Genomic DNA, 16,949 nt, shown 5'->3' with positions numbered 1-16,949 from the left:
GATGTGAATTTCCTAATTCAAATGCTCGTTCAGACACGTCTGTTAGGACGCACCGAGCAGTTATCCGAGCTATCTTTACTGACAGCCTGCCACGCTCGCGCTGCAGTTTCATAATAGAGCCATCAGAGGGAGGGACTTTACGCGCACACAAAAGCCTGATGGTGATACCACCGGTGACAGAAAACAGCAGCCATCCACCCCGGAGGAGCTGTTTTCTGGCCCCAGCTGCAGCTATGAGACGAGGAGACCAACTGTAGGAGACGTGGACACTGATGCACCTTTATCATCAGCTCTGCAGCTGACTGAAGGTAAGACCCGGTGTTTTTAACTGCAGCCAGTTTTGTTGATACACTTGCGAAAAACTCATGAAACTTGCCAGAGAGGAAGTTTGTGGTAATTCAGCTTGTGAACATCTTTTTTTTTTTCTCTATCTCTTTGTGTACACATACGTGTTCACTCCCATGCTGCACAGTTACATTTTATCTCTAAATCCTTATTCACAATTGTCACAATGGCCATGTTCTGATATTTACAAAGCCTGTGTAACTGCCATTCTCAACCTTTTTAACCAGACATAATGTTTCACAACAGATGCCCTGCCCTAATTAGCCAGAAATGTTCTTTTCATTTGTAATCCTCATTATACACTGTTATGCTGCTCAGACGCTGTTGTGCAAGTTGTAGTTTAAAGCCTGTAATACTAGTGAAGAACAAAGAGGACCCTTTTTTCTGTGCTGTGTTACGGTGTTAAGGCTTTCCCAAGAGCAAGGTGAAAGTAGCTCTAATTCAGTAAACGAATACCTTACAGCAAGCTGCAACTTGTAGTAAACATTTTCATCACTGCGCTCACAAACCAACTCATCTTTGTGTGCAGGAAGAGTACTCCTGGGGAGGCACAACAACTGGCATTACTGGAGCATATCGAAGAGGCTGTTTTACATATCTGTTTTACATATTAAGGAGCTACATCAATGAGGACGCCCGGCATGGCGGTATTCAAGCAAGAGAACGTGGAGGATTTTTATGAAATTGGAGAAACACTGGGAAGGTGAGGATTTGTTCACGATTAGTTTTTATGAAGGATGTCAATGAGAGGTTATTTGATCCCCACCTCTTAGAAGATGATCCTTCACAGTTTGTGTGAGTCAGAGGGTGAGTCAGTTTCCCTTGCAAGTGCTTGATCCGGTGGTGGTCCTGTGTATGTAGGTATGCAAACAGCTGGCCTGTCTAAGCTTGAACTGGGGAGTGTCGTTGGGTTAAAGTGGGCTGAATTTTACAGCTAGAGATAACGTACCAAAGCTAAACGCACTCGAAGAAAAGAAAACAGCCCTGTTTGGGGGTCAGATTTGTCAGTCCAGGAACGCAAATGAATTGTGAGCGATTTGCTTTGCATGGTCTGACTGTGGGGCGGTGGACCAGGGTGTCGAAGTGCTGTGAATAAACCCCGTAAAGAGCAGACGTGAAGGAAACTGAGGAAATAAGTTACAGGAAGTTGGTAGATTACAATATGGATTGAGGAAGCTACGCCAATTTTGCACGGAAGGACAGCTTGGGCATGTGCACCACTCGATAACAGATTGAGCGGGTGTAAAAGCAAAGCATCTGACCTGTAGCCTTTCACCATTAATCCCAATATGCACTGTGTCCCAGTCTTTGTTGGGACATAGCTGCTTTGACACACCCTGATCCAGACCTGCTGTTGAAATGACTCCTTCAAAACTATAAAAAAAATAACCCAAACAAAAAACAGAAGAGGAAGACTTTTCAGCAAAGGCCTCGTGTAGCATGAAAAGTTCAAATGTATAAATATGAAATATTTTTACAGTAATCAGGCTTTGAGTAAAGCACTCACATCTGATGGTTAAAAATAATGATTCACGAACAGTTAGCTGATCAATAAAATGAATAAATTATCTAATACTTTACGTAGTTTGCAAAGTAAATAGATTGTAAGCACCGTTTAAAACAAAAAAAGTACTGTTTGCACAGAGGCAACTCAAAAGCTGCTCATATCACCACAGACTAGTAGATGATTTATTAGGTTACATCAAGTAACCTAATAAATAAACCTAAGAAATTCCTTTAAAAGACTTTTAAAAACTTATATAAAAAAAAAAAGCTGAAATACCCTTTAAACCCCTGCAAGACATGGCAGACATGGGAATGTGTTGCTCAAAGCTGAGCTGGTTTTCATGAGAAAACCTTTGCCTGAAAAGCAAAGGGGACTCTGCTGTGGGCTGAGTGCATGTTTAACATCAGCATGTTGAAAATATGTGACCCTTTAAGCTACTGTGGTTAAAAGCCCTGGTTAGCTTTCTGAGTAACCAAACCTGTTACATTTTATCTTTCTGCAAAAGACTTTTCACTCACACTCACAGTTTTCTGGTGAGCCTCGGGGGATGTGTTTTAGCCCACTCACAGTTTTGACAGCCTCACGGGTTCAGAGCCCTCCACTCACATACCTCAGTGGAACTGTTACTCAATTGTCCTTTAAGAGTGTGGGGAAATTTGGCGGAGGGAGGCAAAAACTGTGTGACGTATTTGAGATGTCCTGTGCTGTGGTACTGTTGCACCATTTCTGGAAATTGAATTAATCATGTTGACAGGTTTCAATGTCTCACAGCCCCGAAAAGCAGTACTGAGTGACTGTTTCCACTAATGACAGAGTTTTGGGTAAACCTGTCAGCCCTTTGACATGCGGGGCATGCTGTGACAAGTGTACCTTTCTTTCCATTCGACTGATGACACTTATGACATCATACAGTACAAAGTGTTAAAGTCCGAACCAAAAGATGCCTTTAACAGGAAGCGGTGAGCTGTAACTGAGCATCAAGGTAAGGCTGAGAAAAAGGTCTTCATCTGAGATGCTGGACCCTGTTTACAAGTGAGCTTGTGTCCTTGTTGGCTCATAACAACTGATAGCTTTTAGTAGATAAGTAGTGCGTAGTGAGTCAGTGTCAAGAAACTACCATCTGTTAAACCCGCCCTCCCCCCCCAAAAAACATGCAGACTTTCCCCAAAATTTGAATGCTGAATTTACTTTACACCATGGTTTCACTCTGACTTCCTGAATGCTTTCATGTTGACTTCTAATGGTAATCCCTTGACTTTTCGTCTAGCACCACCGTGTCTTTATTGCTATGTATGAAAGGTACAGCGAGTGACGTGATCCCAGGGTGAACTGTATGACTCTAATGATGCCTTAAATTGAATCTGGTCAGTTTGTTAATGTGTGGCTTCTTACAAAATACCTGCAGAAACTCACAAGACACCTATACTCTGTCTTGACGGTGAGATGGATATTTAAACATTAGTTATACTGACAGGAACAGCAGCATGTTTGTCACTGCTTAAGTTGACATTGAGGTGAAAACTCATCTGTCCATTAACACAGGTTCACAGAGTTTTTGCTCTCCAATCTGTAAACACTGCAGGAGCATCTTCCTGATATGCAAAATATTTTTCCAGTATCTATGTGGGTTCATTTAGGAGAAAATGATTCGGACTAACCATTTTACAAGTTTTCTTTATGGAATATCCAGAGGGCAGTGATGCAAATTTTAGGTTGCGGTGCTCGAACAATAAATGCGTTGAAGTGAAAAGAGCCCACAGGGCAGGCACACAGCTGTTTCAGATTACCAAAAAGTACTAGAATTTCTCTGTCTCTATAGCTTCGAAACATTCCTGCTGTTGTGTAAGTTGGGGAAATAAAGAGAGAAGGGAGTTTATTTGCTGCAGCCTAACTGAAGGACCTCCATGTTGACCTTTTGGACATCCCCCAGAGTTCCAATACTGACAGAAATTGTCCCATTACAAACAACACTAATGCCTCACAGATGCTGGTGTGTGCGTGTGTGGCTGGACTTAAATACCAGTGGGAATCTAGAGATTACTTTAGGGCTTAAATGCGGAAAGATTTCACTTACAGCGTAAAAAGCAGAAAATGTGGGAGACAAATTGGGTTTTCAAGCACCGGTAGAATTTTAAAAGTTGGAGCTGCGTCCCGGCAGCCCTCAATGGCATTTGATTAGTTGCCTGGTTAGGAACAGCTTTCTGGGTCAACAGCGAATCTGGCGCTCTTCGTCATCCTGGTGGTTGCTCAGTTGAGAAACATGTTTAAATATTGGGTTGGCGCCACTTGTCGGAGCATTCCTTCAACCTTGGCTGTGGCTAATGACCTTCAGCTGTTGGAAGTGGAAATTCTGCGGAGAGATGGCACTTTCAGCCCCGCTGGCCGGCTTAGGGCTAAGACAGACGGCACGCCTGGCCTTTTGTGGAATACCACCTCCCCCAGCATCTCTTTCCGCTGTTACTCTGCACTTCGTAGCAATGCTGGAGTAAAGCCCCTCTGCTGACATTTGTGTTGGGTGCTTTTTCACACATGAACTACAACTATCATCTCAAGGGCTTTTTCTATTTGCCATTAGTTATCAGGCAAATCAAGGGGACTGCTCATGCCCCAGTGATGGATCAGTTCCTCCCCTTGGGGTAATTGATGGATGTTTTTGCAAGTGGAATTCACTGAGTGACTTCCCCACCTCTTCAGTTAACACATTATCATCTCTAACAGGGAGGACTCGAGGGTGGAGACGTCCTGTGAATAGATCAGGCAGAGGGAGGATTTGAGATTCCATGAAGCTGTGCTTTATCACTCCACCCGCTCTCTTTTTATTTTCCTTTTAAGGAATGTGCGTGGGATTCTTTGTGGATTATTGCCTTAACGTATGTTTCCCCACTCTCTCTTTTTTCCCCCTGCAGTCTCTGCTGGGACATGTTCACACATGAATTAAATGATCTCAATAATAACTTCAAGGACTTTAGGCTTTTAATGTGTTTCCAGAACCTGAAAGCTATAGGAAATGCATCAAATCAATCTAAAGTTAAAGATTCCCTTGTCTTATTAGACGCACAGGTGAAACAACCACATGTAGTTCAGTGCAAATCCCCTTGCATCAAGCACTGCAGCACTTTAAAGAAACTCATACGCTTGTTTTTTTTCCCCTTGTGTATCAGAGATGTTCAGTTTTTTTGTTGAAGTGCTGCTGTATCAGACTGCGTCATATTTGTTTAAAGGTTTTAGACTTAATCTCTTCATTGAGGTTGTAATTGAAAGTCTGGGTTTATGTGGTCCCGCATTTACATAATTTTACATTGTTATTTTTGAGCATGTTTCATAAGAGGCTTAGCATAGTCAATGTAACAGCAGGTGTGATCACAGAGCACCGGACAGGGCGTGCCACAAAAACATGAAAACTGGCTCAACCATCTCGCACCGATGTAGGGTTACAGAGTCAGTAGCTGGTTTAAAACCACAAAGATAGGATTTAATCCCTTAATTTGTTTCTGGGTGCACATTGTAAACACCCTGAAAATACAAGTGTGAACTGTAGTGTGTTGTGGGTGTACAGATCTTCCTTGCACACCTCCTTTCTGCCCTTCTTTCTTTTCCACTCCTGCAGTTCAAGCGGGGGCTCTCACTCACCAACAGCAGAAGAAATGTGGCAGGTAAAGCAAGACTCTGTTTCAGTCTGGCTATTCTTAGCCCTCTAGACACAGATTGGACAGCCTCTCACAGCCACTCTGGAATTTCTGTGTGGACAGTTATGTCCAAAATTCATGAAATGCCTGCCAATTATTGTCTTTCCCCCTCTTTGGGAATTTTTCCCTCCACATTGTCACAATGTGTCTGTGCTTCAAACATGAAAATTCTTCGGTCCTCAAGCTTTAATGTGTTTTACCCAACCATTCCCTCCTATTCAGTAAAACTCTTGCCAGTTCTGTCACCACATAAGCCCTTGTATGTCGTTGTGGCATCACGCAGAAGGATGAGAAGCTTGTGTTCACAATAGGGTGGGCAGGTCATCCCCCAGCAACAGGAAACAACAAAGCAGCAGTAGTATGACAGCAAGCTTACTCAAGTGCTGGTCTGATATTAAAGCCACAGAAATTCCCCTCCTATGGAAAATGGTCTCATATTTCTTGTTCAATCTGTCAGTAGGCAAGTTATGAGTGTTATGATTTATGTTAGGGATGAGTGAAATCAAAGGAATATATTCCACCAACTGGAGTCAGTACTGAAGCTCATTAATAATAAGATGCCATTAAAGATGTCGTAAGCTCATGTCTGACTATCACTTCTAACTAACATTCAAAACAAGAACGCAATGATTCACTGAACAATATTGTCAAAGACACACCTCTGTTGTGATTTGCTTTTCTTTCAGTGGAGTAAACACTTGAGCTTGCTCCACTAAACTTGACAGGAAGTTAAAAGGAGTAGGAGGACAGAGGCTCTCTCAGCACCACCAGATTGTCTCATTGTCTCGCCAGGAAACAGGAAGTGATGGACCATACCGCAATTTTTCAGTCATCTGTGTACCAGAGCTTCCTCACCAATATCCTGTGGCTAAATGCAAAGAATGTTATTAGTTCTATTCCTTTAAAAAAAATAAAATAAAATAAAAAAAGATGGTAGATACTACAAATCCTGATGCACGTAAATCAGTTGTCACGTTGAATGATAATGGGTGTAACAAGAAGAGTGTTCAGAGATCACATCCTCCACCAAGATGCAGGATGTTACTGCTTTTCCCGTGCTCTGTATGCTCTCTTGGCACTTTTTGTGGTGATTGCTTCTCTTTTGTCTGCAGTGGGCAGTTTGCGATTGTCAAGCGATGCATAGAGAAGAGCACAGGCAATAAGTACGCGGCCAAGTTCATCAAGAAGCGCCTGAGCGGGGCCAGCAGACGGGGTGTGAAAAGAGAGGAGATTGCGAGGGAAGTGGACATCCTGCAGCAGCTCCAGCATCCCAACATTGTAGCGCTCCACGATGTTTACGAGAACCGGACAGATGTTGTGCTTATCCTCGAACTGTGAGTCACCACAAGATTCTGCAATGCATTGCAATATCCACACAGTCACAACAATAAAGTTTTATCATGCTTTACTTCTTGAAAACTCCAAACATCTATGTACAATAGATAAGAGCCTGCATAACATAAAATGTGTTTTATTGGGATTGAAAAGTTATGTCAGTGCAGTCTTTTGAATGTTTGGCAGGAATACTGTAAAACTGCAAAAGTCCACTCATCTGTGAGTTTATTTCTGTTTGTTGAAGCTGTGTTTGCTGAAAACCATTTGCCCCTGATCATGTCTGCCAGAAAGAACCAAATGTCTCTTGCAAAGTCAATAATGCTTGTGCTGAAAAGAGGCCAAAAAGGGCCCCCGTCTGGGGTCGCTGAGTGCCGAGAAACATGGCAGGCCTGATTAGGACTAATTGAAAAACTCAAACAAAAAATATGACTAATGGCTGCAGAATAACGCACTGTCCTTCATTCTCATTTTCTCTGTATGAATGGTAGAGAACATTGTGCTTATGGGCCAAGGTTTCAATACCATTTTTTCAGTTATGTTTATGGAAAAATACATTGGCCCATAAGTAGGGCAAATGGACTAAAAACAGAAGCAAGTTGGCACCACAGACAAACATATCTCAGGCATCCAGGGCTTGTGCATCAAATTTCCTGAGAACACACTTTAGATAAAAATGCTAGCAAGGGCTTGCTCCAGATTGTCTGAGCCCACAGTCACCGAGTGTCAGTTTGTGTGTGTTTGTGCGTATTGCAGGGTCTCTGGAGGAGAGCTGTTTGACTTCTTAGCTCAAAAGGAGAGCCTCAGTGAGGAGGAGGCCACTCAGTTTATCAAGCAGGTCCTACATGGAGTGCAGTACCTCCACTCCAAGAAGATTGCACATTTTGATCTAAAGGTAAACGTGCTTCTCCTGTGCTGCGCATCTTAAACTGCATTTGTTTTCTGTGAAACAGTTAAACTCTTTACCTCCATAGCAACTGTATTACTACGCACAAGCAATGCCATAAAGACCTTATGTATATGTATCTATCTATCTATAGCAGGTGTTTAATGCACGTACTGCACAGTTCTGCTATTCTGATTCACACATCCTTCCTGTTGTTTGTGGCCACCATCCAAACTCTCAGATACCGACACTTCAAAGTTATCTCTTTAGTTTCAGAGCTGTATCGCCCACGTTTCTATCTGAAAGTCGCTATCCTGTCTGATTTTTTTTCTAGCTGTGCATCTACGTTCCCAAGGTCTATTTTCATCAGATCAGTCAGCTATAACACCCATTAACCCTCCTGTTTAACCCCATTTTGACTTGGAATTTTACTTGAGAAATTCTTATCCCCCTTTTTGATTAAAATAAAGCTTCAGAACAGCTAAATAAACACAAGCCAACCCCAGCACCATAACCCTTCAAAGTCAATGTGAATGGTTCTTGATTTGCAGGCCTATTATATTGCACAGAGCCAAAGGGCAGCGCTGGGAAACAGGGAGCCCCTTTGACAAGTTTCCACAAGAGGCCACATCTTACTAATTGAATGCAGAACTGGGTGATAGTGTTCCTTTTTTGTTGTTGTTCCCTTTATGCCCCATATGAATCTGGTGAGCATATAACAGTAGAAATGTAAGAATGGCTCATTGTGAGTCCTCTTCACTGATGATGCTTTTGTGTTGATAACTGAAGGTGGATTAGGTACGCAAAATAACAACGCACTAGGTGTTTGAGTCATTCATGCCTGAAGCCTTGATTTTCAGTTCACACTGACACACCTTTACACTAATTAGCGTGATTAATTGTTTTTCTCTAATGCTTCCACAAAAGGAGGATTTCTCCAGGTAACTTGTTGCTTTTGTCTGTATTACTGAGCCTTGCTATTAGTGGAAATGTGCTGACATACATGCTTTGTTTCTTTATTTGCATTGGTGCAGCCTGAAAACATAATGCTGCTGGACAGGGATGCCACCTTACCCCGCATCAAAATAATAGACTTTGGACTAGCACACAAAATACAAGATGGGACGGATTTCAAAAACATTTTTGGCACCCCTGAATTTGTTGGTAAGTTTTTCTTTCTTTTCTTTTTTCTTTTTTATTGAGCTTGACGATTTTAATGAGATGCTTGATGTTTGGCCAGACGCTGTTTGTGATGTTGAGTGTGTGTTGTCTATTTTCAGCTCCAGAGATAGTCAACTATGAGCAACTGGGCTTGGAAGCAGACATGTGGTAAGAGCTTTTAATTACCTCTGACTCTGCTGACATCTGCACAACAGGTTGCAGTGCATAACTTTGGATTAATCTTGCGCCTTTTTTTGCAGGAGCATTGGCGTCATCACATATATACTGTAAGTTGAGATTCACAACGTCTGGGAATTTTAATGTATCTACGATTATCGACTGAGTCACGCATGCAAACGTTTGTGCTGTTGTTTCAGTTTGAGCGGCGCGTCACCTTTCCTCGGTGACACAAAGCAGGAAACGTTAGCAAACATCTCAGCGGTGAACTACGAATTTGATGAAGAGTTCTTCAGCAGTACCAGTGAGCTGGCCAAGAACTTTATCAGAGGGCTCCTGGAAAAGGAAACGAGGTAAAAGAGGAAAAAAGAAGAAGAAAGAAATTAGGTTACTAACAAATAGGTCAAGGCCAAAGGTCAGGTTTGAAATTTCATTACAAAGCCCAGTACCAGGCGGGGCTATGCTTTATAAAATCCTAATGAAGTGCACTCCTGACCCACATGAGAATAAACAGCCAGCCAGCCAGTAAGGATATATTTCTGCTGCACGGTGTGATATATAAAACCAGGAAAGAAAACTATTACAAAATGTTGCAAAAACACTTTCTTTGTAAAATGTGATCCTCTTCTTACTTTCTGACATGTGTTTCCATTTAAGTGTTTACGTGCACCTTCGGGAAACTGAATATTTCTGTGGAAGTTTGGTCTCGCTGTAATCCTTAGAGTCACCGTCTGCTGCACGACTGACCTACGTGCCCTGTCTGATGGAGTTGTTCTGGCATATTTACACAGCTGCATTTTCTCTTTTAGAAAACGGATGACAATAGAAGATGCACTGAATCATCCTTGGATTAAGGTATGGACATGATTTATGCAGTAGTGTTGCATGGTTTGTATAATCTGTGACTGTTGTCAGCACTTCATTCCCCCCTGCCCCCCCTTCTACGAGGAGTAAAATCTATTGCAGCTAATGTCAAAGGTAACATACGGGGTAGCAGGATCTTTTTTTTTTCTCCAGTGTTCACTCCCACTAACTGTGTACTTGTCCTGGATAGATGTTTCCATACTGTCCCACAGTTAAAGTATGTATATTGTTCCTGTTTGGGAATTTTTGTTTTTCCCTTCACATCTCACACTCATCTCATCCATCTTCACGCCATCTGCAATATTCCTTTTGTCTACAAAGTCAGTGGTCTGACTCTTGCAATATCTCGCTAATTGTATTTTAATGGAATAGAAACTTAACATTGTGCTGTGGTGAAGCCGTCTACCTCCCACTCAGGCTGATGAAATGCATGTGAGTGGTGTTTTGCTGTGAAGTCCTCATCCTGTTTTGATGCAAGCATGGATCCGGGAAACCTTACACGCTCACCAGGAATGTTTGCTGTTTTTTGGCACCCCTTATCAGCCGTGGCTTTCGCTCTGGGGTCACACACTAATCCTCCAGTGCCACGTCTGCTGGGATTTTTCACTGCTATACGTGTTTTCGAGATGCAACAATAAGACATCCTCTCACTCAGTCTCCCTCCCCCACCCCTACCCTTCTGTCTGAAGTCCTGCGGCCACATGGAGGAGGACAGCGCTGCCTCTGAGAAGAAAGCAAAGCAATTGAAGACAAAACTACTTAAAGAGTACACTATCCAGTCGCACTCCAGCATGTCCCAAAACAACACATATGCCAACTTTGAGCGTTTTGCCCATGTATTGGAAGACATCGGATTAATGGAGACGGGATTGTCCGAGGTGGCGGAAGCTTACCGCACCCTGCAGGGTGACATAGAAGCACTGCTCTCCATTCACAATGACAAGGAAGCTTGGTACAAGGAGGAGCGGGACACCGCAAAGAAACAGCTCTTGCAAGCCTGCCACGAGTTTCGCAAAGTGGAGGCCACCAGGAAGCTGGTGCAAGAAGACATGAAGGCAGTAGATGTTTGTCTGGAGAGCATCAGCAAGAGGTACAACCACAGGCAGGGCCAACTGGATGCTCTGAGGCAGGAGCTGAACTCTGAGCTCCAGTGGCTCCAGGATCTGATGGGCTCTTTGCATCCTGAGGGAACCAGTGGTAGCATCCATAACAGAAGTCTGAGCACACATGTAAAGAAAGCAATGGAGGACCTGCTGCATCTGACTTGTGAAGGAGAAGTCTGCTCTGAGGCTGAACAGCCCCTCACTGAGTCTGGCTGACATAAACCATTGAAAAATCTTCTAAGAGTCAACAATTTTTCTTTTTTTCTTTCTTTTTTTTTTAAAATTGCACTCTTTAAATTTTATTTATTTGTAGATTTTCTTTATTGTTTAAACAAAAAAGATAAAGAGTTAAAGGAGAAGATGCTTATATCAGTTAATAAAGCTAGCCTGGCTTTGTCCGAAGGTTAAACAAACATAAACACACATTATAAACACTATTTTCTGCATGTTCTCCCTCTCCCTCCGTGAGTACCCTCCAGGTTCGTCCCACAGTCCAAATACATGCACATGTACATGTAATTCTAAACTGGCTGAAGGTGCCACTGTGAGCGTTAATAGTTGTCTCTCTCTCAGTGTTAGCCTTGCAACAGGCTGATGACCTGTCCTGAGTATACCCCGCTTCTGCTGGGATAGATTCCAGTCCCCTGAACTGAATGAAGAAAATGGATGGACATTATCAATTATAGAAATCTTAGTGCATTAGGTTTTGCCATTATTTTAAACAAATATCTACATTCTGGGAGGAGACCGTAAGGCAGACCTAAATCATTCCGGAGAGATTATATCTCTTAGGTATTTTGGAATGCCTCAGGTTCCTACAGAAACCCCCATTGAACCCTAACCCCCAGGTGACTAGAGAGAGGGGGTTTTGCCTCTGCTCATGGACTGCTGCCCCGAGCGTTGACATCTCTTTTGTTGACTTTTGACAGAGTCGGCCTGCCTTTTTTCTTTAGTAGGCCAAAGATAAGCTGAGCTTTAATTTCTTACTGGCTCTGGAATGCTTTTTAAATGACAGACAAGTATTGATCTTAACAGCAGGTACAGCAGCAAACATGATTAGTCCTTTAACTGGGATAAGTGGCACAATATTTTATTTTATTTATTTATTTATTTATTTTTGTGACACATGGATTTATTAAACTACGTTTATTTATTAATTTGGTGTTTTCTGCCTGAGCATTTAGCAGATTATTTTAGCTGATTTAGTAAAACTAAATGAAACAAATGTACTGTGCAATGGTTCTCTCAGTGGAGTGAACGATAAGTTCAAATGTTTTTTTATTGACTGATCTAAGTTTTTTTTAATTGCAATTTTCTTTTTTATTGAAATAATAATTAATCCTATTTAATACTCCATTTGTAAATGATAGTGTTTTAAAAGAAAGGATCTTTTTTATGGATTTTAATGTGCTCTATTGCTGAAGGTTGAGTTATTTATTTCAAAAGTATTTTCTATTTCTTTCTTTGAGATGTTTTTGCGCTAACCATAAAAACAACATCTATGATAAGATCTTATCTATCTAAAAATTTCTCACTTCCTTTGCCAGTATTAGCGTCTGAACACTCAGCACTCTTTTGTCTTTGTGCGCTGACATTTTACACTTTTGTCAACCATGAAATAAATCTTAATTAGAAATTATGACTCTTTTTTTTTTCTTTTTTTTTTTTTAATTTCTGTCATTCATGATCTGAAATGTCTTCATGGTATAGCTGATTATATTAGACAAGCACATGCGCACAGCTGACGTGAGGGACAGTTCTGCTTTCTGACATCTCACTGTGTTTCTGCAGCCTCTGAACCCCAGACAGGCCTTGGTGAAGAGACTATCAGTGGTCAACTTGGAGAACTTCAAGAGACAGTATGCTCGACGCAGGTGGAAGGTAAAATGCAGCCTTGGTACCAACTTGGACTATTACTTAAAGGAAGATTGCATTAAAAAAAATTGCACATGTCTTGCTTTGTAACCCATTTCTTTTTACTTTTGTCGGTTTCAATAGCTGTCATTCAGAATTGTGGCTCTGTGCAACCACCTAACACGAATCATGAAGAACCATAAGAATGAGAAGCTGCCTGAGGAGGACGGGGTAGGTTGCCGTGCAATGGTTTACATTAAACTGACACACATTGAGCTGCTCTCATTTATATTGCTTCAACCAACAGCTGGTTAGTTTAACTTTGCAAATACATTCCCCAGATACTTTATTGGGTACATCTTGTTAGTGCCAGATTAAACCCTTTTGACTTCTGGACTGCCTTAATTCTTGATGGCAGAGATTCAGAAAGGTTTTGGTCCATGTCGACGTGATTGCATCACACACTTGCTGCAGATTTATTGGCTGCAGATCCATGATGTGAATCTCCCGTTCCACTACATTCCAAAGGTGCTCTATTGGACTGAGATCTGGTGATTGTGGAGGGCATTTGAGTACAATGAAGTCATTAAGTTCATAAAGGTAGTTTAGGATGATTTGACCTTTGTGACATGGCAGCCATGAGGAGATGGGTACTCTGTGGAGATGGACATGATCAGCAACAATAATAAAGCGGGCTGTGGGGGTTTTTTTTGTTTTTTTTTAAACGATGCACATTTGAAACTAAATTGTGCAAAAAAGTTATCCCTACATCATTAAACTACCAGCCTAAACTGATAAATCCGTGCATGCATGGATCTGTGCTTTCATGTTCTTTACTCTAAATTCTGATTCTACTATCTGAATGTCACAGCAGAAATCTGGACTTAACAATGGGCAATGATATTTCAATCTTCTGTTGTACAATTTTGGCGAGTCTATGTTTCCTGGTCAATAGGAAACATTTTTTTTCTGGCCATTCTCTGTAATTCCTAGAGATGGTTGTGCAGGAAGAATCTCAGCAGTTTCTGAAATACTCAGACTAGTTCTCTGGTAACAACAATCATACTACATTCAACATCACTTAAATGACCTTTCTTCCCCATTCTGATGCTCCTGTTGAACTTCAGCAGGTCGTCTTGAGCATGTCTACATGCCAAAATGCATTGCACCATACTGCCATGTGGCTGGCTGATTAGATATTTACTTAATAAGCAGGTGCACTTACTAATGTGGTGATGAGTTTCTTTTATTGTACACTATTTCCACAGCATTTACAGATGTAGATGTCTAACTATTTCTCTGGGAGTATCTTTACAACAGACATTGTGTTCCACAGTGTTGCAGTGTAGCAAGCACAGTTTTATCCTGCTATATGCTGCTGGAGCTAAAAAAAAAAAAAAAAAAAAATAGAGAGAGATATGTAAAAGAATGCTTAGAGTCTTTGAGCTGTCTCCAGTTGTGGAGACTCACAATTGTCACAATCACCACAAACAGTAACTATGTTACAACTGTTTCCTAACTGGGATGTGTTGGTCTTGTCAGAGGAATTGTGAAAGCGACCAAGAAGAAGAAACTATGAAGAGGAGACCAAGGACCAGAAAGAGAAGCAGCACTTCCTGAGAGCAACCCTCAGAGTGTCCGTCAGACATGCAGAACAGTGACTTTGCACCTTTATTTAGGGCATGCTCTGCAACTGTTATACGCCACTAAGCATAGTTACAATATATTTTGACATGACAGCAGTAAAAGTAGATTTTTTTTTAGAGTTTAAGGCAACTTCTTCATTCTGAATCAGCACAACTTCTGCTGTATGTCGGACATCGTTCCGGCATGTTTAAACATGTGCTAATCTTGCACTAGTAGCTATAGCTTGATTGCTGTTGACAGGAACTGTTGTGTATGTTAGCATATATGTGAGCATATATATATGTGTATGCTATAGACAGCTTCTGTCTAAAAAGTTCTCAAGCTGTTGTTTGGCACAGTATTGATACAGATTGATTGATATATATTTTAACAGATGTTAGCATCCAGAGTGTTAAATTAAAGGGTTTAGCGCTGCAGGATAACAACATGACAGCAGATCTTCAAATGTTTACGTGTTGTGCTTAACGATGTTTTATCATTAACTGTTAACCTCAAGATATAAGCCCCTAAAGCATCTGTATACTATATGTTTACATAGGATATTTTAATTTGTGCAAATTTTTCTGAGACTGTAACTGTGTTTCATTGACGAGTTCACTGACTGCATGTATCTACGGTATGCCTAATATGTGAATCTAATTCTGCAGTTTTAAATGGAATTGATAAGTCTTGCAATACTTTCATGTATTTATAAATAGATATACATCATGTCTTAAGTTCACTTTTGCCTGTATCTTAGCCTTCAGTGTTTTCAAGAAGCATTTTACTTTCTTTATATGTGTATAAAGTGTAAATTGAGAATGTGTTAAATAAATTAATGAACCTTGTTACTTTGACCGTTTTTATGAAACCAGAACTTGTTGATTTGATCTATTTTCTTAACGCTGTGGAAGGGACTGGTGCCTGTCTGGGCTGGTGCTTTGCATAAGGTAGGTTACACCCTGCACAGGTCACCGGCCTACAGGGCTTACACAGAGAGACACACAAGCCTTCATGATCACATCCATACCTACAGCCAATTAACATAACATGCATCCCTTTAGACTGTGGGAAGAAACTGTGTGCACAGAGACAACATGAAGTTCAAACCCACATCCTCCTTGTTGTGAGGCATCAGTGACAACTACACTCTGAGTCCTGGATATTAAACTCTCACCATCTCCTTTCTTTTAAGGCCAAGCAAAGTGTAAAATGATTTTCCCACACAGTGAAAGTGTGATTGTGTCTAGATGACCCAGAAATCCCAACCATAAATATGCCAAACACACTAAAGTTAAAAAAAAAAATACAAAGCAGCTCTTGACGAGGAATAATAATCTCAATATCAGTGTGTTATCCACCTACTTTGTTGGCCGCTGCCATTTCTTCTGGCCACTGCTTGGTTATTTAGCCTCACAACAGTGGCGCTGTTTGGACTCAGCTGAGCTGAAAGAGATTGAAGGGATAATTTGGCCTGACCTACACAATTTGGGCCAGCTCAACACAAATACTGAGAAAGGTGTCATAATCAACAAGTGGGTCAGTCTGAAAACAATGTGCCTTCTTGTCCTTCTCTATAGCAGCACAAAATATTTAGATTCACATTTAATTCGCTATGTCAGACAAAACTCCTGTAGTCTGTTTCCATGTTAGCACATCTCCTGTTATTGTTTAATGACAGCCTGTGAGTTACTGGCCTTTGATGAGACGAGAGAAAACATTTAGTGCACGTTTGGGTCACTCGTCTCTATTCGCCCTGATGACACAAGCTGGTGACTGTAAATATTCCTGCCATGTCTCACTGAAATAAGAGCTGAGTCTTTTGTAGACAGTGATATGACATGCTTTCCAGTCAGCCGTTACAGTGAGGTCTGCATCTCATGTAAGAGAGCCACGGCTGGTATGGTGGGATCAGTTCTGTGGGATCATGGAATTCCAGCCGACTCACGTTGGTATGATCCGGTTGATGATCCATTCACACAGACAAATAAGGTGGGCTGTCAGCTCAAAGTGTGTCCTTCAGGGTGTCTTTGGAACAGTGCTTGACTCAGAGATGTGTCAGTGTTAGCACATGATGAGCATAATAGGCCCTTTTCAGCTACCCAGCCATTCTGACATGGAAACACAGGTGTAATTATTTACATCATGACCCCGTTCCACTTAAATGGGTCAGGCCCCTGGTGCTACTGTGGCCCATTATTGGTATTCTTATTATTTTTAATGGAACATGAATGCTGCTGCTGGTGAGCTGTAGATAAATAATTTACCATTAAAAAACTGTGTCTGCGATGTTGAGGCCATTGCCTGCAGCAAAAAAGTGATATGCTGTGCTTTTCTTTTACTATGGTGCCATCTAGTGGGCATAACAAAAACTACAACCATATACCCTGAAATAAATAGTTACAAGA

At 41.4% G+C, this 16,949-nt stretch overlaps 2 protein-coding genes across 2 annotated transcripts; both read left to right on the top strand.

Annotated features, from left to right (window-relative positions):
• Window positions 1-141: 141 nt before the first annotated feature.
• On the top strand, window positions 142-15,389 carry dapk2b (death-associated protein kinase 2b). The gene is made up of 12 exons (XM_082539027.1): window positions 142-308; window positions 875-1,048; window positions 6,651-6,872; window positions 7,627-7,765; window positions 8,791-8,920; window positions 9,037-9,085; window positions 9,178-9,204; window positions 9,295-9,447; window positions 9,904-9,949; window positions 12,853-12,942; window positions 13,060-13,146; window positions 14,458-15,389. The coding sequence occupies exons 2-12, from the start codon at window positions 972-974 to the stop codon at window positions 14,533-14,535; spliced, it is 1,098 nt and encodes a 365-aa protein (XP_082395153.1). The 5' UTR covers window positions 142-308; window positions 875-971; the 3' UTR covers window positions 14,536-15,389.
• Window positions 9,956-12,845, top strand: LOC309709976 (death-associated protein kinase 3-like). Its single transcript, XM_082539028.1, has one exon. It carries the CDS (start codon window positions 10,660-10,662, stop codon window positions 11,275-11,277), a length of 618 nt encoding a protein of 205 aa, XP_082395154.1. The 5' UTR covers window positions 9,956-10,659; the 3' UTR covers window positions 11,278-12,845.
• Window positions 15,390-16,949: the final 1,560 nt, after the last annotated feature.

This window comes from Aulonocara stuartgranti (genome assembly GCF_965226115.1).
Source record: "Aulonocara stuartgranti genome assembly, chromosome: 7".
NCBI classification, from domain to species: domain Eukaryota; kingdom Metazoa; phylum Chordata; class Actinopteri; order Cichliformes; family Cichlidae; genus Aulonocara; species Aulonocara stuartgranti.
This window is presented reverse-complemented; position numbering and strand designations above follow the sequence as displayed.

Bases quoted from the DNA above. Each gene is read 5' to 3' on its own strand.
- dapk2b (XM_082539027.1), top strand. From the start codon at position 972: ATGAGGACGCCCGGCATGGCGGTATTCAAGCAAGAGAACGTGGAGGAT. The intron at 9,086-9,177 runs GTAAGAGCTTTT...CTTTTTTTGCAG, and splicing joins GGCTTGGAAGCAGACATGTG to GAGCATTGGCGTCATCACAT. The intron at 9,448-9,903 runs GTAAAAGAGGAA...TTTCTCTTTTAG, and splicing joins CTCCTGGAAAAGGAAACGAG to AAAACGGATGACAATAGAAG.
- LOC309709976 (XM_082539028.1), top strand. From the start codon at position 10,660: ATGGAGGAGGACAGCGCTGCCTCTGAGAAGAAAGCAAAGCAATTGAAG.